General features: G+C 46.1%; 2 protein-coding genes across 3 annotated transcripts in view; one reads left to right on the plus strand and one right to left on the minus strand.

Moving 5' to 3' along the window:
* Positions 1-751: 751 nt before the first annotated feature.
* On the plus strand, positions 752-10,259 carry LOC142899509 (WD repeat-containing protein 37-like). The gene is made up of 14 exons (XM_076043115.1): positions 752-843; positions 2,975-3,107; positions 4,088-4,178; positions 4,306-4,401; positions 4,837-4,901; positions 5,045-5,183; positions 5,316-5,387; positions 5,646-5,690; positions 6,301-6,377; positions 6,563-6,767; positions 8,198-8,339; positions 8,915-9,049; positions 9,926-10,037; positions 10,125-10,259. Exons 2-14 carry the CDS (start codon positions 3,012-3,014, stop codon positions 10,251-10,253), a joined length of 1,404 nt encoding a protein of 467 aa, XP_075899230.1. The 5' UTR covers positions 752-843; positions 2,975-3,011; the 3' UTR covers positions 10,254-10,259.
* Positions 10,260-15,191: 4,932 nt separating this feature from the next.
* adarb2 (adenosine deaminase RNA specific B2 (inactive)) overlaps positions 15,192-22,004 on the minus strand; it is a 178,197-nt gene continuing 171,384 nt past the window's right edge. For both annotated transcript variants that reach the window (XM_076043147.1, XM_076043149.1), the window contains exons 9-10: positions 17,377-17,561; positions 15,192-15,437 (exon numbers count right to left, since the gene is read on the minus strand). In XM_076043147.1, coding sequence (XP_075899262.1) covers positions 15,258-15,437; positions 17,377-17,561 — 365 coding nt within the window. In that variant the 3' untranslated portion in view covers positions 15,192-15,257. The remainder of the gene's footprint in view (positions 15,438-17,376; positions 17,562-22,004) is intronic.

Raw genomic sequence — 22,004 nt, forward strand, 5'->3', positions numbered from 1 at the left:
CCATTCATTAATCCCTTTAATCAGTCATAAAGCAACGTCGGATTTGACTTGAAAGGCTTTAATGTCAAGGAAGGGCAATTTAGTTTGCAGATTTATTGCATTTTCAGTTTAAACGTGAGAAATGTGGGTTTGTGATTTTACGAAACAAAATTCAGATACGTTGGCCGTTGTAGATAAAAGGCTCATCTACGATGGGGTATATCGAGCGATAAGTGAAACAGTCAGATTCTACCACAACAATCCCACAACACTGGGCAACGCGAGGCGTAGCACCCAAGAATGGCACACCTTGAATTCATGATGAAACTTGTGTGATGTATTTTCACATTTTTTCATAAGATTCTAAATGCACATCCAGAAATTTATCACAAAATTTTTCTCAAGACGTTTCACTGGTAACCAAAAAAAAAACAAATGTCCAAAAGGCCAAACAAAGAAAAGACCCAATGCAAGGCTTCGAAAGGAACATAATCAAAGAACGAACCTTTATCAGTCGTGTGGGCAAATTCCACATATGAATTTAAGTATGAAAAAAAAAGAGCCAAATGAATAAAGACAGATTAAAGTGCAGATGGACATGCATGTCTGAGTTCTTGCCTTTTGTCTTTCATTCATAAGGTGGGCTGTCAAAGAAGTCTTTTGTCATTCACCAGTGTTGCTAATTTAAAAGCAGCCATCCACTTTTCCAACAGCGAAGTTTTTTTTTTTTTTTTTTTACTTTTTAATTTTTTAATTTTTTTCCCCACAAATTATTAGGAGCAGAGAACCAATCAACAAGAAAGATCAACACTTCACACCACTGTCGTTTTCCAAAATCACATCCTTCCAAAAGACGGGACTGGGGTAAGTTAGCTGAAATTCCAGCAGCATTCTATTCATCTAATAATAACAATAAAAACAAAAACAAAAAAAACAACACACACACACATATACAGTGACAGTCAAGTGTCCTTGGTTTTACAGTTTGGGCCTCAGACAGTCAACAGTTGAGCCACCAGTCGCTGAATATCATTGGACTATTTTACTTGCTAGCAGCATGTCTGGTAGCACAAACATCCCTTTGGTGAACAGGAGAGACTTTTACTCTATGACGCCGAGAAGTTCTAAGACACTCATAGGCGCAACCACCTACCTATAAAACACGCTTATTTGTTAATGAACCATCAAGTACGTAATCGTTTTTTTCTCCGTACGCTCGGGTCACGTCCGATCAGTCGCAGAGCCACGTGATACGAAGCTAGCTCTGTGAAAGCTAGTTCACTTTACGGGATTCATTAGTGAAGTACTGAACACTCTTTTGCTGATCACTTATCAACTATGTGATATTAGGGTATAACAATTTGATCATTATGTTGGTACGAAATCTGTTTAAGGTATTTAACTGTGATATACATTGCACATCATCATTAAATTGTGAAGTAATATAGCTATGATATTTCACTTCGAAAAATATAACAATTATGTTACATGTATTATTTTAATATTCACAATAAAAATCATAAATATGTATATATATATGTAAATATGTATATATGTATATTTACATATATACGTATATATATATATATGTATGTATATATACATATATATATATATATATATATGCATATGTATGCATATGCATATGAAAAAAATAATCAATACATTAGTCAACAACAAAAATAATCGTTAGTTGCAGGCCTGTATGTAGCATAGAAGAGTGTCGTCTTTGTATAGAACTAGAAAACACAGCAATGCCATTGGAAAGCACAAGAGCATACTCTATCTGCAAGTGTGCGCGTGTGTGAGCAAATGTAATGGGGGGGAGGGGGGGGATGCATATGTTCACCTGGCATTTATTCCCACGTCGCTGCCATCGTGCTCACGACAGGTGCGCGGCGCGCAGGCGTCTGTTAGCGCGCTGTCGAAGCCTCGCCGCTGCCGCTCGGCTTCCGATGGTTGGCAAAAACTGCCAGAAGAACCTCTTTCCCGGAGAAGAAAAGAAAAGACAACACAGAGAGGGTGGAGATATTTACTTAGCACACAGCAGTTTTAATAAAGTCCTGTGAGACCCTAACAATAAATATGCATGCAAAGTGTAATAGCGATGCTTTATTTACCTGGCCTAGTTACCTGGCGGCGGGAGATGGCAGGCAAGCAGGCGGCGGGAGATGGAAAAAAAAAGGTTTTTGAAATGAAGGACCAGACATTCATTTTGATTGAATATATTTTCTGTGTGGTTCTGTTAGTTCATGGTATTCGAATGGAACGCCTGTATTAATCCCACATTTGGTAAATTTACGTAATTACGGCATCAATATAGTGCAAAGAGAAGATAAATGACTTTGATTGATAAAGAAACAAAATATGTACAGGGTGAAAAGAAACAAGATATTTACATCTTATGGACAGTTGGACTATTTACCAATTATCTACAATAGACATAGGTGTGAGTGCAACCAATCAATGGACAACAACGTCATACATTCTCCTATGGAACAGTAGGCCGAGCCGCCAAGTACAGGCTGAGGCGCTTATAGGAACTGTCCGTGGTCCTGAGTTCCTTTGCTGTCCCCAAATTCAAAAAGGCAAAAATCAGAAACCTTTTATTGTAATTAATGCACGTATAATGGAAAATTACCCAAAAATAAAAATAAATTATTAGATTGTAAGATATAAACAAACATGTCTATTTTCAAAACTACAGAGTGATGTCCAAAAAAAAACTACAGAGTGATGTGCAAAAAACAAAAGGCTGAGTTCCTGAAAAGGTTCACTGCAAGGACAAAAAGGAACTGCAAAAAAAGTTCTCACATTTCAAAAAGGGCCTGAATGGGGCCGTAATTCAGAGTACTGAACACCTGTATAGCGTAAAGGGAAATCATGCACATCTGCAGCTGGTGTCAGCTGACACTGCTCGGAGAAGCCATTAGTGAGTGCAAAAAAAAAAAGAACCAACCAGACACACTTTTTAGCGCCATCTGTTTCAGCGCAGGTAGCGCAACCAGTCGGGCCCTGTCTGCCGAGGGGACATGGCCACCCAGGAGACAGCGGGGAAGCCGGTGGAGGGCGGAGACAGAGGCAGCAGCTCCAGTCTGACTGGGCGCCACCGCAAGCAGAAGCGCAAGGTGAGGAGCACCACGACAACACCCTGGCCAGTTAGGTCCTTTCGTTTTGCTTTACACTTGTGGTCAGAACGCAAAGTAATACGAAAGGTCAAGATTCAAAATTTTCCAGATTCAATATTTTCATTTGCCGTGTCACGTCAACACGGGGGTGAAATAGTAATTTGCGGACAAAGCCGGTGTGATTGTGCAAAAATAAATGTTGAAAAAAGACTTTAAAAGGTGTAAAGTACAGACAAGGGTGTTTGAAGCGTTAAGTCATACAACGCAAAATAATAGAATCAGTTGCAAACAACGGAACGCAAAATATGAAACAACAGCAATGGTAATAACATCGGTAAAATACTACTAATAGTTGTAGTAATAATAATAGTGCAATAGTACAGTACAATAATAATCAATATAACTATTTGCATGATTCTGATACAAATGTCATATATGACAGATCTAAGTGATGGGCCTCACGTCAGCCGTGTCGGTAGATTACGAATAGCCGCAAGCAACTAGCTTTCGATGAGGGAGGAACCGCTCCTCACTGTAATATTACAATGCACTTTTACTACTTTGTCTCCAGACTGCGATGGATCCATGCATCGTGCTAAATCCTCGTTTGCTCAAACGAGGATGACTGTCGCGCTGGGAGATGGTTTGTTGCGGGCGTACATACCGTTGTGGGCGTACATATCGTAGTGGGCGTACATACCGTTGTGGGCGTACATACCGTTGTGGGCGTACATACCGTTGTGGGCGTACATATTGTTGTGGGCGTACATATCGGTTGTGGGCGTACATATCGGTTGTGGGCGTACATACCGTTGTGGGCGTACATACCGGTTGTGGGCGTACATACCGTTGTGGGCGTACATACCGTCGCGTGCATTGACATCTGGTGGTGGAAGTGGCTTTGTCATTCATTTAATCAATCAGTCACTCAATCAATCAGTGTACTATTGTCTCACATCCTGTCTTGTCTGTCTGCGCAGAACGTGAAGCTGCCTCAGCAGGACAATCTCCACAACCTTTTCGAGCAGATCCAGCACGAGTTTGAAAACCTCTCCACTGAGAACACAAAACGTGCGTCCGTTTAAAAAAAAAAAAATGCCTTCAGATTTTCAAGGCTTGTCAACAGAGTTGATCTTCAGCTCTCGGGCTGCTCGAGTCCGCGGACGACGCGCTAACCCCAACCGCTGATTGTTCGCAGTGCGACGGGAGATCGTCTATCTGAACGAGCAAATACCAGGCGACGGGCAGACCAGCGAGGGCGAAGACCCCACCAAGGGAGCTCTCAAAACCAAGGGTACGCCGACCAAAGTCCCCAAACACTGAGCCCAACCCCTCGGTGGCGATGCCGTCATCGGCGCCTCCAGGGGGCGTCGCCAAAGACCAAACCATTGCCGGTCTTGTGACCAAGAGCTAAGACGACTTTGTGGTGATTTGTCAGGAAAGTCAAAAATAAGAACGACGGGGTTCCTCTAAGATGGGAGACTTGTCTGTATAGGTAACCCCAGTCAAGTAATGTACCTCCCACCTCCAATCAATTCATTTCCTACATGTTTCCCCAGTAGCTTCATGCTCAGTCTGGCTTACAGCCAGGGTGTGGGTTACACTTCCTTCATGTCCACACACCTTTCTTGTTTGTGTCTTTTGTCCAATTTGGCTCGTGGATTTCTGGATTCGAGCTTTGCATCCGTTGGCCATTGACAGTAGCGTCTTTGCACCTTGTACTCCACAGCCAGCAACAGCACCAGTCAACTGTCCCAGAGGCTGAGGACGACCTGTAAAGCCTCCACCAGCAAGGTACTAGGTCACGTCTTACCATAACCGCTGCCCTGAACAACGCTCACGTCTGTCCTGGAGTTTCTTGCTTTGACTTTGGAAGACTTCACAAACAAAAACGCATTTAGCACATCGTGCGCAAACCTGCGTTCGTCCCCGGCCAGATTGTCTCCAGCTTGAGATCCAACACCATGTCCCAAGGTCTGTGCCAACAAGTCAAAGAGTACGTGGGCCACCGGGACGGAATCTGGGACCTCTGCGTTTCCAGGACTCATCCGATGATCTTGGGCTCCGCCTCTGCAGGTGCGCTCAACGACTTTTTTTTTAGTTTTGCTACGTTAAGCAACGTTGACAAGTCGATTTCCGCAAGCGTACGTTCGCTGTGTAATTTCAGACTTCTTTCAAAATCTTTCTGCGTTGCCGTTCCGTCCGCAGATAAAACAGCCTTGCTGTGGAGCATGGAGACCGGGAAGTGTCTGCTGAGGTACGCAGGTCACGTTGGATCAGGTAATAATGGATTCCTCGGTCCGACATTTAAACGCAACCACGCTACAATTTAGGCTGTTCTCACTGTGAGCGAGCAACTTCATTGAGCTTTGAAATGAGGTGAGATGGAAGTGGCTAAAATATTCACATTCTGCACTTGAATTTTTTTTTTGTGCCATTAATGAAACAATACATTTGTTGATCATTTCATTTGCAAAAATGTGACTGTTTTTAACAGCTTTGCTGCATGTATTTTTCATCTCGTCCCACCGTCTACAGTCAACTCCATCAAGTTCCACCCCACAGAACAGATGGCGCTCACAGGTATCTTGTTTTAATTTCAGTTTATCTAGATCAGGCATTAGCAAACTATGGCCTGTGGGCCATAAACAGCCGGTTAAGCTTCCTAATCCGGCCTGCTGAACTTGAAGAAATTATACTACTACTACAGTCACTAAGTCGTAAAGTAGCTGTATTTCATCCATTTTTTCTGTGTTTGAGAGTCATTTAAATAAAGAGGAGCTGAATAGCATGCGGCTTCAAAGACACAGATTCTCTTGTGACTTTGCCTTGGGTTTTAATTGACATTGAAGCAACATGTTTTCTACATATCTCATTAATATCTTATATATATATATATATATATATATATATATACATATATATATATATATTCTGTACATATATATATATATATATATATATATATATATATATATATATATTCTGTACATATACATATATATATATACATACATATATATATACACATATATATATGTATATATGTATGTATTATACATATGTATATATATATACATATATATATATATATATAATATATATATATATATATATATATATATATATATATATGTATAATACATATATTTTTCTAATGTGAGATTATTATTATTATATAATGTATCTCCAGCCTCCGGGGACAGGTCGGCTCACATCTGGCGCTACATGGTGCAGCTTCCTGGCCCCCAGCCTCCACCAGATGTCAGCGTGAGTAGCTCGGTGCCCCCTCGTCGGCTTTGAGCAAAACTGCGGTTGCGATGTGCGCTCAACCTCGGTGTCGCACCCCACTTTTAACGGTCGCAAACTGGAGTTTGTCGAGTGAAATTTTAAAACCCACCCGTTCTCTGGCTCGCGCCTTCTGAAACACTTGTCATCTTTCGACGTACCTGCAGGTTTCCGGTACCGACAATCAGACCACGTCAGCTCCTTCTGAATTCCCCACCATGCAGGTGCCCAGAGTGACCCTGTCGGGCCACCTCGCGGTGGTCATCGCGGCCGACTGGTTGGTTGAAGGCCGGCAAGTCGTCACGGCTTCGTGGGATCTGTCGGCCAACCTGTACGACGTGGAGACGTCGATAGTGGTTCAGACGCTGACAGGTGCGCGCGCCTGCCGCTAGTGTTGATGAGCGTTAACGCTGTGTGGTCTGATGCCAGTGTTGGGGAGTCGCGAGTTACACTGTTTTATGTAGTTTAATTACAAAATAAAGAGCGTGGGGCTTGATAATTTGAATTATTCATTGCTGCAATTATAATTACATCTGTCCAATTTTTACAAAAGGGGCTTTATGTTTAATTATTTCATTATTTGTTTTTACATTTTACAATTATTTTACAATTGTCAATCGTAATTATCATACAATCATGACGCTTCTGATTGGTTCCCCTGCCAATGTCGGAATGGCAGCGCCCCCTGCCAGTTGACTTGTCCCTCTCGGGAGTGTTAGCCTGAGCTTTTTCGACGTTGCAGCAACAACAGCGTCGAATAGAAATGTGTTCCAGTGCTAGAAGTGTGAAAAAAAATGGCTGCGAATATACTTGTCCAATGCGAACAATGTATGACGCTGTCGACCTCCAAAACGTCCATGTTGAACCTCAATTACACACCTGTCATCTGACATCTGTGCTGCTGGAAGTTGAACACTGTCAGGTCCAAACAGTTGAGAACATTTATTCAAAAAGTAATCTGAAAAGTTATCAAAATGTAATCCAAAGTAATTAGTTACATTACTTTGACAAAGTAATTGAAATAGTTCCACCACGATGATATCTTCGATAGGGTTACATTTTAATGCCATGTAATACCAATTACATTTGCACAAGTAAGCTTCCCAACACTGGTTGATAGAATACAGGGGTGTCAAACTCATTTTGGTTCACGGGCCACAGACAGGAAAATCTATTCCCAAGCGGGCCGGAGCGGTAAAATCATGGCATGGTAATAATAATGTAAAAATAACAACAACTTCTAATTGTTTTCTTTGTTTTACTTTGTTCGTGTTCTTTGAGGACTCTGCACTCTGCATCAGAGTTGCCAACTCCTCCAGTAAGGAAAGTCGCTATTGGCTGTCCTGAAAGTCGCCAAATGACGTCATCGTCTAATTAGCATAATTGACCATTTGCACTTGTCGCTTTTGACAAAAAGAAAATCGCTATTGGGAGAATAGCGACTTCTTGGGGGGAGAAAGTCACCAAGTTGGCAACACTGCTCTGCATCAGCTTTGTTCTGGGGCACTGAGGGCAGCCAATAGGAGACGTACTTATACGTATAGTAGGCTGTACTTGTGCCGATTTGCTCAGCTCCAGTATTGAGTTTGTTTGCAAAGCAGAAACGATATTGCGACACCAAGTGGACACATTTAGAACAGCACTTTCTTTCATTGAGAAACTGCAGTTTTTATATGTTGCAAAATCGTCTTGTGGGCCGGAAAAAAACAGTTTGCGGGCCTGATCCGGCCCACGGGCTGTATATTTGACACCCCTGATATAATACAATCTCACCTTCCTCGAACCCCTCGGTGCGACTGCAGGTCACGAGCGGAAGCTGACGCACTGCTGCGCCCATCCCACCCAGCGCCTGGTGCTAACTTCATCGGAGGACACCAGCTTCAGAATGTGGGACTTCCGAGGTCCTTCCATCCAGGCTATCAGCGTCATCAAGGGCCACAACGAGTGAGTTGGACACTCGGTCTCTTTTATTAATGGACTTCATTGTTATTTAAAAATGAAAGAAAATATAAAGGGGCAATACGCGATTTTCTGCCCTCCCTTGTCTGTTGATATTGAGCCCTTTCTAACCTTTTGCTTAAAACATGCGCCAAATGAAAGCTAACGTGGCTAAAGTTATGTGCCGTCTATTACCAAAACGTTTGTTTGCATGTCTCCAAGGGGGCAAGTTTCAGTCACGGACCTGCGTCGAACATCGAACTCTGCTAACGTGTTAGCGGTTTAGCACGTACGGCGTGTCCACTTCGCATTCGGGTGGCACCCTTTGTGTAGGTTTTCAAAATACGTATTGCGACGTTAAAACACTGAAGGAATTGTGATGATTTCTGTACAAGGGGACAAAATGAATTTGTTTTATCCAACCCAGAGCTTTTTAATTAGCTAGCAGTATTAGCATGTTTGACTTGCCAGGCACCTTCTGAACACAGTGATTCCATTTTAACGTTTTCTCTCTCTCTCTCTCCCTCTCTCTCTCCCTATCTGTGTGTGTGTGTGTGTGGTTGTGTGTTTGTCTTTGACAGCGCTGTCAATGCAGCGGTGTTTACGGCTGGAGACGTAATTCTCTCCGCCAGTGACGACCAAACGGTGAAGGTGTGGGACATGAGGAACTTCACTGTGTACAGGAAGAAAATCAGCACAGACTCGGGTGTCAACAGGTAGGTGGGCGGAGGGGGTGGGGTTGAGTGGGGGGAAGGGCATGTGACTTTAGAATAGACCAGAAGAACAAAAGTCGCTGCGCTGAAAGCAGACATCGTAAGCTATAATGGAATCTAACGCATTTAAAGGGCATCAGGTGCTTTGTGAAGATACGCAAGGATTTAAAGTAATTTTACTGTATGTGTCTGTTCTTTAATGAGGACTGTCTACACAAATAGGCTCTGAACAACGCTGATATAATTTGGTTCTATATCCTTAAAATAAATTGAATATTGTTGCAGAATTTTGAGTAGTAGCCATGTACACCTTAGAGGACAGATCCTTAAATGATGAATTTGACTCAGGAGGCAATTCACTCAACCTAAAAAATATCGACATACTTCTATGAGAGGAAAGGTCCAGTGTGTAAAATCTGGCTTTATTTTTTTTTTTATATTGATAAAAGCCTAAAATCCAACCCATTAATACATTTATAAGTGTATAATTTACAATAATTAGCTGCCATCTTGAACCACCATATTTCTAAGGAAGCCTGGCGTGGACAATCCAGCGGCATGACAGAGCATTTGGTATTTAGGGTGAACACTGGCGTCCTCAAATAAACCAGCTAAGAAGAAGAAGGTGGACGAGGTATCCAGGTTTGGGTGCGCAGGGCCAACGCAGTTCACTGGCAAGCTCGGGTGAGGGAGGGTACTTAGTCCCTAAGGGAACTGAAGTGAAAGAGTGCCCCCAATCTGAAATGCAACCGCTTGATGTCGCCGTTCGACCTTCAAAATCTCCAAATGTTACACACTGGACCTTGAAACGCGAGTTTGTACGAGAGTGAAACGGGGACGTGTGAGAGTTTATCAAAGAAAAACCCTCTGATCTTTCAGGCTGAGTGTTACCAGCAACAACCTGCTGGCGGTGCCGCAAGACAACGGTAAAGTCCGGCTGTTCGATCTGACCGGGAGGAGGCTGGCGAGGCTCCCTCACTCTCACAGACTGGTAGGGACCACGGCGGAGGTGAAACTCGTTTTGCCTGTGGGAGGCGGAGGGTTTCACGTTTTTGAAGTGTTTTTGCGTGTTTCGCAGGGTCACAGAAAGACCGTCCTCGCCTCGGCCTGGTGCGAGGACAACCAGACTGCCAACTTGTTCACCGCCAGCTTCGACCGAAAGGCCATCGGCTACCTCATCGACATCCCTGCCTTGACGCAAGACTAGCGCTGCACATTTTTTCATTCACAATTAGTAGCGTATTTATTAACCATGAGAGACGGCGGTAGTGAGCTAGCAGGAGAACGTCAGTCGTACAAGAATTTTAGCAGCACTAGCAGGTTAGTGACAAGAAAGGGATTCAAATATTTTATTACGATGAAAATGTAAATTTTCTTTACCAAACTTGTGATTTAATAAAAAAAAAATTAAAACAGATATAAAAATAACTTTTTATTTAGCCTGGACGGTGCACCGTCTTTCAGTCCCAGTTTAATATATGTATGTGTGTGTATATATATATATATATATATATATATATATATATATATATATATATATATATATATATATATATATATATATATATATATATATATATATATTTGACGTTCTTGCATGATAATTTTAACGTTATAACGTGATACTGAGCCCTATTTTTTCTCCTAGCACGGCAGCAATGCGCTTCTGTCGTTGTGCCGTTCAGGGTCAAAAAGGTGTTTTTTTTTTTTTTAAAAAAAGGGCCGACTCGAAGCGGAACCGCACTGGATGTGTTGCGGCTGTTAGCGCCTCATTGAGACGCGGCGTGACGGTGGGGGGGTGGGGTGTTGATAATTCAGCAGAGCTTCACCTCCTCCCGAGTCCTCATCCATCCATCCATTAGATTGTAGCCGGCCTGGCCGTGACCGGCCACCGGAGCAAATTGTCAATTATGATGTTTATTGTGGAGCGCACAGTCGACTCGGGGGGCCTTTGGGGGAGGGGTGGGCTGGGAGGCTGTAGGTATGTGGATGGAGGCGAACCTCTGCTCTCCTCCTGCCCGGCTTCATTCTTCCTTCGGGCTAATTTGGTGTCTGGTCTGTGTGACACCTGCCACTGAGGCTAAAGGCAGATAACCCCCCCCCCCCCCACCAACACCAACACCAACACCACACCACCACCCAATGGATATTTCCCCCGAGAGGAGGAGGAGTCTTTAATATCGGCCTCGGCTCTCCCGGGGCGGTGGGAATGTACCACGAGACGGATCAGGACCAAAAAAATAACAAAAAAAAACCAACATTTTTCTTTTTTTTTTACAAGATTTTCTGGTTTTATTCACATATACAAGTACAAACATTCACTTTAAATTTGTCACTCGAGTGCTATTTACAGACCGTAGGAGCGGCTCTTCACACACTTTTTTTATTTTTATTTTACAAGAGGATTTTTGATTTTTATGGGATCTCTTCTTCCGCGTTGTCTCTCTCAAACGGCTTCTCCTGTACACGTCTTTACAATATGTACATACTCGTATCGAGGATACAGTATTGCCATTCGGACATGCTTGCTATGCGATCGGTGGATCTCACACAATGGGCGGAGACGGCTTTTTAAGGAGGGCGTGTGTCCGAAAACATTTTTGAAACCGTGGATCAATGGAGGAGTAAAAAAAAATAATAGGAAAAATGAATCTAGTTGATGAAAGACAAACGTGACTCGCGCAAAGTCCAAACTCTTAAAATGTCCAGTCTGTAATATTTGGCTCGATTTATGATTTTTGTATTGGTAAAAGCTTAAAATACTGCCCGTAAATGCTTCAGTAAGTGTATACTCGCAGTACAATAGAAGCACTTTGGTTTTCTTACCCTTAAAACGGTTCTCATATAGAAATATACAAGATCAATAAGGGTCTCGCTCCCAGTTAGCCAGCCACCTTGCACCACCATATTTCTACAGAAGCCCGGTGTGGACAATCCAGCTGCCTGACAGCGCGTTTGGTATTTAGGGTGAACGCTGGCGTCGTAAAACAAAAACCAACGAAGAAGAAGAAGAAGAAGGTGGACGAGGTATCCAGGTTTGGGTTTTGCAGAGCTACCGTAGTTCCCCGGCAGGCGCGATAGGAGGGGAGAGGGTGAACGAAAGAGCCCCGCAATCTCAAATGTGACCACTTGATGTCTCTGTTTCTTCTTTAAAACAAAACAAAACAAAAAAACAACTCCAAATATTACACACTGGACCTTTAACAGCAGTTTTTGACGGGTTTCTACACTCGTTTATGTAGCTATCTGAACAAAGAAAGCACCCGACCCTCGGAACAGACCCCTCCCCCCCAACAAATAAAAGGTCAATGTGATACAAAAGGGCATTGCAGATTAAGCTAAAAAGCCAAAGGGGCTACATCAGTATTGAACAATGACAACATGGAAATGGGACCCCCCCCCCCCCCATCCCCTCCCCTCTTTAGTTCTTGGTTCAATCACCAATCAACAGTTCCGTGTCTGAGACCCTTCAGACGGGTTCTGGTGCTACGTTTAGTTTGTCTACATTGTGTAATCTTTCATTTCACTTTGTTTCAAATAAAGCGTTTGCTTTTATAATCAAACGCGCGGGGACGTTAACGGACTGACGACCCGACATGCCGCGTGCGCTCCGACTCGAGTGCGTTACAGGAGGGGTTCAAAGGTCGAAGACTCGGCCCCCTGAATAAAGCAAATAAACGCAGTGAACCAACGAAGAAGAAGAAGGGAATCAAACAATTAAACATTGTCAAATGCAAGAAATTGGAAAACTGGGACTGTTTCTGAATCTGTGCAGATCATAGACTGTGTGCAGTAGTGGGGGAAAAAAGTTTTTGGACATCTTTAAAAAATTGCACTCTATCCCAATTATTCTCATTAAACATTGGGAAATTATTTATTTTTTCCTGTTTTGACATTTTTTGCATTTCTCACTGGAACAACTGCACTTTGGAGACTTAAGGAGGCAGTTTCTTGACGCAATCTAGTACTCCCCCCCCCACCACCTTCGATATTACAGTTGACTTAGCAAAACTCACTCGAGTGTCGTCTCTATTTGATGGAGTCGATCGTTTTGGCAGGGTCAGGATCTTTTCATTGATTTCCCCATTTTTTTTATTTATTATTATTATTTATTTATTTATTTTAACAAAAAACGACAAATTGATGCTTCTAGAAGAGAAAACCGACCTCTAAATAAAAGAAATGAACCAGGGGAGCTGTTTAATGGCGAGCGGCTGCGGATACGAAGCTGCGTTCTGATGCACTGGCGTTAATCTGCTGTCACTGCATCACCACGTCCTCCGTTTTAATTAATCAAAACTAAACCAAACCAAACCAAAACAAAAAAAGCGCTGAAAAAAATCTCAGCGTCGTTCCTTGACTGGACATCACCGCCCGGGAAACAGCGACACCGACATGAGATCACCACCAGATGTCACTCTCACCACTTTAGTCTCACTCGTCTCAACCGCGCTGCAGCACCGGCAGCGGAGGGGCGGGCAGGAAAAAAAGAAAAGGAAAAATTGGGTGCGTTGAAAAAAAGAAAAATTAGGGGGGGGGGGGAAAGAAAATCCTCGAAGGGAATTACAGCTGTGACACATCAACAACACTGATCATCGCGATCATCAGCGAAGTACTCGGAGACATAACACTCGCGCGCGAGGACGCGCGCGCACACACACACACTTAAACGTGGATGGTGAAACAAATCCCAGAGTGAAACAAAAGCGAAAATCTTTAAAAGTGATCACAGAAACCGACAACAAAAAACAAAACAAGGGGGTGAACATCCTTCCTTCCTTCCTTTCCTTCCTTCCTTCAGCTCGGGGCGGTCGCGACCGCAGAGAGTTCGGGGTCGATCGGGTCGACGAGCCCTCGCTAATGAGTCCGCACGCCCGCCCCCCCCCCCGCCCCCTCTTCCCTCTCTCCCCCTCTTTTCGCTTCGACTTTTTTTTGCCGCACCGAACGAAAAAAAAAAAAAAGAGGAGGAAGCGAGGACGGGTCCGACAAAAAAAAAAAAAAAAAAAAAAGTAGGAAAAGACAAGACGGGAGGCGACGGATAAATTTCGCATCAAAAAGGGGCGGGAAACGACCCCCCCTGCTCCCCCACGCCCAACCCGACGCCCCCCTCCCTCCCTCGGGGAGAGGAGAGAAAAAAGAGGAGCGGGTGCATTAACCTGTCGTCATGTCGCGTTAACCTCCGCCGCGCTTGAAAGACAGTCGGGGGAGGGGGGGGTGGTGACAAAGAGTGGCGCGCGAGGGAGAAAAAGAGAGGGGAAAAAAGAAGGTGTGGAGAGAGAGCGAGAGAGAGAGACAAGGACGGAGGGCGTTGACAAAAGGAAACGCTGGAGTCAAAGGGTGAGAGGAGGAGGAGGGGGAGGAGGAGGTGGGAGAGGAAGAGGAGAGGATGTGAAGATGTGTCCTTCTTCTGGTCGTCACTATCCCCCCCCCATCATCACTTCCTTCCTTCCCTCCCTCTATCGGCCGTCACCCTGACAGGGCCGGTAATTGGACGAGGGCTCGTCTCTCTCTCTCTCTCTCTCTCTCTCTCTCTCTCTTTCCCTTCTCTCTCTCTCTCTCTCTCTCTCTCTCTCTCTCTCTCTCTCTCTCCCCCCCCCACGGCTCCTCAGCGGGAGCCCTCGGGGGCCCCCGGAAATAGCTGATGACAAGATAGCGGAGCTGCCTTTCATTCTGCCTCAAGGTGACCCCTGCCTCCCCTCCCTCCCTCTGATAGACGGGCGAGCGAGCGGACGGACGAGTGAGTGAGCTAGCGAGCGTATTGAGGTGTGTGTTTGCTCGTAATAACGAGCGTGACGTGACCCCGCCCCCCCCCCCCTTTTTTTTCCCCCTTTAGAGTTTGACGGACAACTGGGGCGACAAACAAACAAACAAAAAACAAACAACCCCCCCCCCAAAAAAAAACAAAATCCAAAAACAAACAAACCCAAAAGAACAAACAACTCCCCCAAAGAACAAACAAAAAAAAGCAAAACCCAAAAAACAAACAACCCCCCCCCAAAAAAAAAACCAAACAAACAAACCAACAAACAGACGCGTGGATGCTGAAGGTGAGAAGCAGGAAGTTTGTAAAAGAGCAACAGCGTCGACTTGGAGCCTTAAAAAAATAAAGGTCAAATACACAAAGTCTCTCTGTTGCGCGCACACACGCACACGCACGCAGGCAGGCAGACAGGCAGACAGGCAGGCAGGCACGCAGGCAGGTGCGCCCCCCTCAGGCCGCCAGCAGGAAGTGCTCCTGCTCGGCCGGCTTGGTCACCCAGCTGCCCAGTCCGGCCTCCTGCAGGGACCTGAACCACTGCTGCTTGGCCGCCTGGTAGGAGCGAGCTGCACGCTTGGCCTCGCAGTACTGCAGCTGCAGGGCGTCCGGGGGGGCCGAGAGGTGGGCCGCCAGCTGTGTGTGTGTGTGTGTGTGGGGGGGGGGGGGGGGGGAGAGAAGACAAGACAGGAAGAAAAGGAACGAGTCAGACGGAGGTGAAGCCGAGCGGCTGCTGGAGGAGGAAGAGCGAGCAAACAGAGCGAATGAGGCGTCGCGAATGTGTTGGGGGGGGGGGGGTGAGTGAGGAGGAGGGGGGGGGGCCTCAACAGCTGTGTAATCTCCCCATTTAAATTTCACAAGCAATTGAACATTCTCTGTGCTTTTATTTATTTATTTACTTACTTATTTATCTTCTATTTATTTATTTATTTTTGTGGCGATGGGGTGGTGGTGGGGGGAGGGGTCGGGAGGGGGGGCACCTTTGCACGTTCCTGTTGTCACGACGCCGCCATCCTTCTTGCCCCCCCTTCCTACCGCACTCCCCGCCTCCAAAAACCATGACTGTCGTTACGCTCTTTTCAAACGGCCGCTGTCTGTTACGTAAAGTTTTTTTTTTTTTCATTTTTTTTTTTTAGGGGGGATGGGGGGGGGGGGGGGGGGCAAAAAAAAAAAAAGAAAAAGCAGGCGGCGGCAGATGTTGCAGGGGGCCAACAAACGGCAGAGCCTTCAATTCAAACCTGCAAGCAGCAGCAGTGTGACCAGTGTGTGTGTGTGTGTGTGTGTGTGTGCGTGCTAGCATTGTTTTCAGCGCTATCTCGCTAATGCCCCCCCCCCACCCACCCCTCACACCTTCTTTACTCCCTAGCAGCAGAAGCTGATTGCCGAAACGTTTATTCATGCAAGAAAACAAAAAAAGGGGGAGAGAGAGAGAGAGAGAGAGAGAGAGAGAGAGAGAGCGCAAGAGCGAGCGAGCGAGCGAGACCATTGTTCGGGCTCATATTAATTAAACGGAACATCATAATAATATTTTTCTGCAGCTAGTAAGAGATACACGGCGGACGGGAGGCTTTTAATTAACATTTAAATGAGGAGTGAAATTCTCGCGGCAGATATTTCGATACGTCGCGACGAGCGAGGCAACAATGTAATTAGTCGTATCAATAAAGGCCGCGTCGTCTGTCGAGGCGGAGCCGAGCGAACGCCCCGGCGACGGGCGCGACGGCTTTTTCACGCAACGCCGCTGCCGCCGCCGCCGCCGTCAAAGTTTGAGAAAAAACGAGGGACGGCGCATGAAAAAAAGAAGAAGAGAGAAAGTTTGCTGTGATCCAGGTGGGAATCGGGTGGGAGCTCATCCACCCGAATCATCTATGCAGTCACACATAGTTTGCATATAGTCGGCCTGCCACTGACTATATGCACCTGGATGGTGTATATAGTCAGTGGCAGGCAGGCCGAGCCGTACTCGGAGAAGTGTGTTTCTTCCATTGTCGTATATTACGGTAGCGTTTTCTATCCAATCGTATTTCACCTCGCTTGTGTTGCCAGGTGCCATGAAATCTGCCTTCGGCCAGGCCAGCTATAACATATATATGTTTTTGACTGGCAGGCGATCATGAGCGGTGTCATCCTAGATTTTATTTAATAATAATTAAACGATAAATGAGGTGAGATCTGACCGTAGTAAAGTAAAGATATTTTGATTCTAGCGTTTGTGTTTTTTTTTTTTATTATTTGCATTTTTGTTCTTCACGTCTCTCTAATTTTCTGCCCCCGGCCCCACCCCCCCACCGGCGCCCCCTGGCGGCTGCCACTTGGAAAGCCACATGGTCAAGTAACTTATCTTAAAAATCAATAAATCATTATTATTTATTGATCAATTAAAAATTGAAAATTGAAATTAATTATTATTATTGCTGCTTAACTTAATGCGGTACTCAACCAGGAACAATTGATTGGGGATTCACGCAGATGACAGACAACTTTAAAAAAAAAAAAAAAGAAGTTTGGAACGTGTGCTTTTTTTGCGGTCTGGAATTCAACGGCAGAAGGGGGCGCCGCCGCGACCTCCACTGACCTTGCGGTGCAGTCTGCTCCAGCGGGCGAACATGGCGTGCTTGCAGAGGCGCGAGGACGCCCCAGACTCCCGGCGCCGCCCGGTGGCCGTGTTGAGCACCTCCAGCTGCGCGTCGCCCAGCGTCCAGTTGACGCTCACGCACGTGGCCTTGCCCGTCTGCTGCCAGCAGTCGGCGCCGCTGATCCCTGCATTTGGGGGGGGGGCGGAGGACAAAGACGAGTGTGACTGTGTGACGTGAAACACACCATTCAAAGCCACTTGATTCCACTGAAGTCTTCTGTTGAGATTTCGAGAGGCAATTTTTTTTTTCTTTCAAAAAAAAAATCCTATCCGTTTGAAAAATGTGTAGTTTCCCTTCCGGGGTTTTCGGCTAACCTGCGTTAACCCCTCCATCCCTGAGGCTAATATCCGACAAAGTTTTTGGCAAGCGCTGCGAAAACGACGATCCAACCCACGTCAACTTTGGTCTCGCCTCGAGGAGCCGAGGCGACGAGGTGAAGGCACTGGGGGGTGGTGGGGCGCACGGATACACGAAGCCTGCCTCCCTGTGAACTCTGGCGCCTCCTGGAGTCCCGCTGATCTTACGACAAGACGGCGTTTTTTGATAGTAATATTTGCGGAAACGCTCCCCACCCCCCCCCCCAAAAAAACATCCACGTTTACACGGAAACGCTCGGAAACGACGCAGTACCTATACCAGGCCATGGCGTGGCGCTGTGGGTTTATTTCCAGAAGGCGGAAGAAGGAGAAGAAGAAGACCTGCAGCGCGACGTGTTTACAGAAATAGCAGCTCGCGAACGCAGTGCCACGAAGATGCCAAAGAAAGCAGAATGAACGGCGTGGATAAATGTCTGATTCGAGGTAGTTTAGAACACACAGACTCACATCTACATGAGGTTCAATACAGATGACGACTTCATAAACCAATGAAGTCATCATCATTTTCTTTAACCGTTGTCAGACAAACTTGTCTTTGTGTAAATGAGCCCCGACTGCCCTCCGGTGGCAGAGATGAGCTTTGGCGCTCCTTCCCTGCGCCTTCTAAAACAGTGAGCTGGTGCCGGCACAGGGCCCACAGTGTGATCGATCAGGTCATCGGAAAGGGAAACAGGAAGTAGGTGAGAGTGAGCTGGATGTTTTGTTTTTTTTCTCTCTTTTTTTTTAGCTCAAGAATTCTTTTAGGACAAGCGAGTCGTCCTTCAGAAGTTGCCCCCCCCCCCCCCCCCTCCCCACCCCGACTGTTTCAAAGAAGCCCCCCATTTCCCAGTGGATTGTGGGTCAGGACGTTCTGCCGCCTGTGATCGCAAAGCAAAGCAAGCTAGTTCTGAATCCGCATCCGGTGTAACTGTCAGTCAGTCAGTCAGTCAGTCAGTCAGTCAATCAGCCTCCCTTCCGCTGGGACGGACCCAAGAACCAACTGCTAAGTTACTAGCAGCCCTCACTCATGATGTAGCAGCGGCAGCTTCACCTGATCTGCTGCACTGTGCTTCGGAATGAAAAACCCTGAAGCCTTTGAAGGTTCTCAAGTCATCCTAAATCAGAAGCGTTAAGTAAGGGCAACTAGACTTGTTCTTGCGATCCAGAGGATGTCTTGACTCTCATCTGAAAGGCTTCTCCGGTTCAGAACTGAACTACTTTAAAGACCCGGGAGGTTTTTTGCCACCAAACAGTAGCATTTTGCTCCGTTTGTCTCGACCAGCTTTGGCAATAAACGATGAGGTGTGTAGCAGCTCGGTGTCGGGCAGTGACATGCAGCATAGAAGTCTTTTGGCATCCTGGCTAGGGCTACCTGTAGCAAATCTGACCGGTCTGCTTGAGCGCAACAGAAATTTCAACCAGGTCACTTTTCAAGACACTTTCGTAAGTCTCTTCAATCCGACGAAACTGAGACAAAACCAAAAACTTGGAGGATGAACGTTCCTGTTCGTGTGCAAGGTTAGCCGGAGCGAACCTCACCGGTGCTACAAAACCTAGCAGCCGTCTATAGCATACACACAGGCTACGAAATACAACTTCAAATTATCCATAATATCAACACAGTGTTAGAAAAGAGGCTAGCTGAAGAGGCTAGCTAAAGAGGCTAGCTAAAGCCGGCACCAAAGTCTCGCAGCCACGTAAGCGTTCAGACTGCAAAAGGAAGACTCTCAAAGCGACTTCATACCCACTTATTCAAAACATCATCACCAGTGGTAAAAGGCAGGCTAGTGTAACGGACTGCAAAAAGGAACCTCGAGTCTCAAGCCGACGTCAAATCCGGTTATTCGCGATGTCATCGGAGCGTTAAAGGGCAGGCGAGCCCTGCGCCAGAGAAAACGGTGAGACAGGTTCCGCCGTGATGGCTGAACAAATGCCTCCGCTCCGGCAGCTTGTTATGGTACAGCAACAATACATCATGTACAATAAGGAGCCCGCGGATCGTCCCCCCCCACCACCCGACCAACATTCATTTCCCCCCCCCCGCACCCCCCGTCTTCCCTCTTCCATTCAACCAGTCGCAGCTCTGCCTCTTTCCTGCGGCTCCTCGGAGCCGGAATGAATCGCCTGCCTCAGTAACAATCCTCAAAGTCTCTTATTACCCATCTCCCCTCTCTCTTATGGAGACATACCTCTTTGAACAAAAGACAACCCCCCCCCCCCATAGCCCACCACCACCGCCCTCCCGACATCCATCCTGCCTCCTTCCCTTTCTCTTGCTCCATTCATGCCTCATTTCATCCCCTCAATGGACTCGACTTTTCTGTTTCTGTAATAGCCAATTTGATTTTTTTTTCGCCCATTGAAGTCTTGATCAATTTCTCTTGCGGGCGCCGTTTGCCATACATCACAGGAATTAGAGGCTTCGCTCAAGCGCCAAAAGATCTAACGCTGCTGCAGAACCCCAACAAGGAGAGTTTGGGCTAATTTTCAAAAGACGGCGGGAGTTCAAGCGCGAACTAGTTCAGTTCTACAAGCGTTGCTCCTCCTTCCTGGTGAAGAGCAACAGAGGAGTTGACCGGCTACCGGGCAACTGGTACGCGGAAACCATGTAATGCCAGTAGGAGCAACTGGATTATGACGAGTGAGCGCTCGTTTCCACTAGCGCGCCAGCTCGGCGCAACTTGGTACCAGCTCGGCGTGGGCGGAGTTCCTGCTGCAAGGCGGGCCGAAGGTCCCTCGATGTATGTTCTGCCTTGAGAGTGTCCCTGATTCATAAGTTTAACTTTTTGTATTTTTGAACAAAAATTTGTAGTAGGCCTTTGAATTATTTTCTTTAACACTGTTGATTTTTTATCAAAACAGAATAGGCAGAGAAAATGTAGACTCGCGAAACGATCACTTGAGTCACAAAGTCATTCTTCAGTCCACACAAAGCACAAAACAGCTCACGCTGAACTTTTTCTTCGAACAAAAACATCGGCACGGCTTCATTAGCGTTTCATTTTTCAATACGCGACCATTATTGTCACTGGTCGGCCCGCTCGGAGCCCCGGTGGAGTTGGGTTTCCGAGTAAGAGTACGTAGCTCCACCTAGCTCCACGTAGCTATGGGCTATACTTGGGAATTGGGAAGAAAATAACAGAGGGAATTGTTTCCTGTCTCCGTTCAACCTGCGAGCATTTTCTGTGGTCCCTAAATTTCTGTGGACCATGGACAGATAAACAAAATGAGGCATTTCTGGTGGGTAGAGAAGCCCGGAATATCCCGAGTCTTGACGGCTAATTTGACGACTAGCGGGACGTACGCGCGATGCGTAGCCAAGTGGGAAGTGGCGCCGTCAAATCCGCGACCTTCGGCGTTCCAACTTCCGACGATTTGGTTGTAGGATTTCTATCATTTATTAGTTGACATATGCATTTGTTTGCAGGAAACAAACAGGCTCCATGGCACCTGAGGCATTTGTGTTATTTCCTGCCTCGCGCCTCTTTTGAGTACAAAACCCAATCAGAAGAATGAAGCCCGGGCGAAAACAAAGCATTCCAGGAGATTTGAATATACAGTATATAGAATGTTCCAGTGATTGCTTTCGGTAGAAATTTAGAGGCGTTGCGATGAAAACGTGGCTTGACACTAACTGCAGCCTCAGGTTCTTTGGGTTCTTATCCCAAAGCTACAGGTTCTGCGCACGCCGCGGTTGAAGTAACTGGCAGGAGTCGATGGGAGGAGGGATTTAGATCCATCGACTGGCTGTGGGGTTGGGGGGGTTGGGCGGAGCTGCTTTGGCTGGGTGCGATAAGACCACCCCCCCCACCTCCACTCCTCCAGGTGCGGTTGCTTTTTGTCAAATCACCCCCCCCCCCCGAATAAAAGCCAAAAAGCTCATCAGGGCCAATAAAAAAGGCTGAAGGACGAGATGAGAAGGTGTGGAGATGCCCTGCCAAAGCTCTGCCAAAGCTCTCTCGTGCTATTTTTTTTTTTCTTTTTAAATATCGCCTTCCGACCCGCTCCTCTGTCTCGTCACCTCCCTCCTTCTCCTTTCCTTTTCTCCCGGCGTCCCCGCCGATCGAGTGGCTGTCCGATAAGGCCTGTGATTACATTGATTTGGTGCAGGGCCAAACTCTGTCCCCACCTGTCTGTCTGTCTGTCTGTCTCTTTGTCCTTTCACTTTTCCTTTACCTTCCTGGTCTCATTGCCTTTCCTTTGCGTTTCTT

Source organism: Nelusetta ayraudi, unplaced genomic scaffold (genome assembly GCF_046127955.1).
Source record: "Nelusetta ayraudi isolate G7.1 ecotype Tasmania unplaced genomic scaffold, CSIRO-AGI_Nayr_v1 ptg000073l, whole genome shotgun sequence".
NCBI classification, from domain to species: Eukaryota; Metazoa; Chordata; class Actinopteri; order Tetraodontiformes; family Monacanthidae; genus Nelusetta; species Nelusetta ayraudi.

Bases quoted from the DNA above. Each gene is read 5' to 3' on its own strand.
- LOC142899509 (XM_076043115.1), top strand. From the start codon at position 3,012: ATGGCCACCCAGGAGACAGCGGGGAAGCCGGTGGAGGGCGGAGACAGA. The intron at 5,184-5,315 runs GTGCGCTCAACG...TTCCGTCCGCAG, and splicing joins CTTGGGCTCCGCCTCTGCAG to ATAAAACAGCCTTGCTGTGG. The intron at 8,340-8,914 runs GTGAGTTGGACA...TGTCTTTGACAG, and splicing joins GTCATCAAGGGCCACAACGA to CGCTGTCAATGCAGCGGTGT.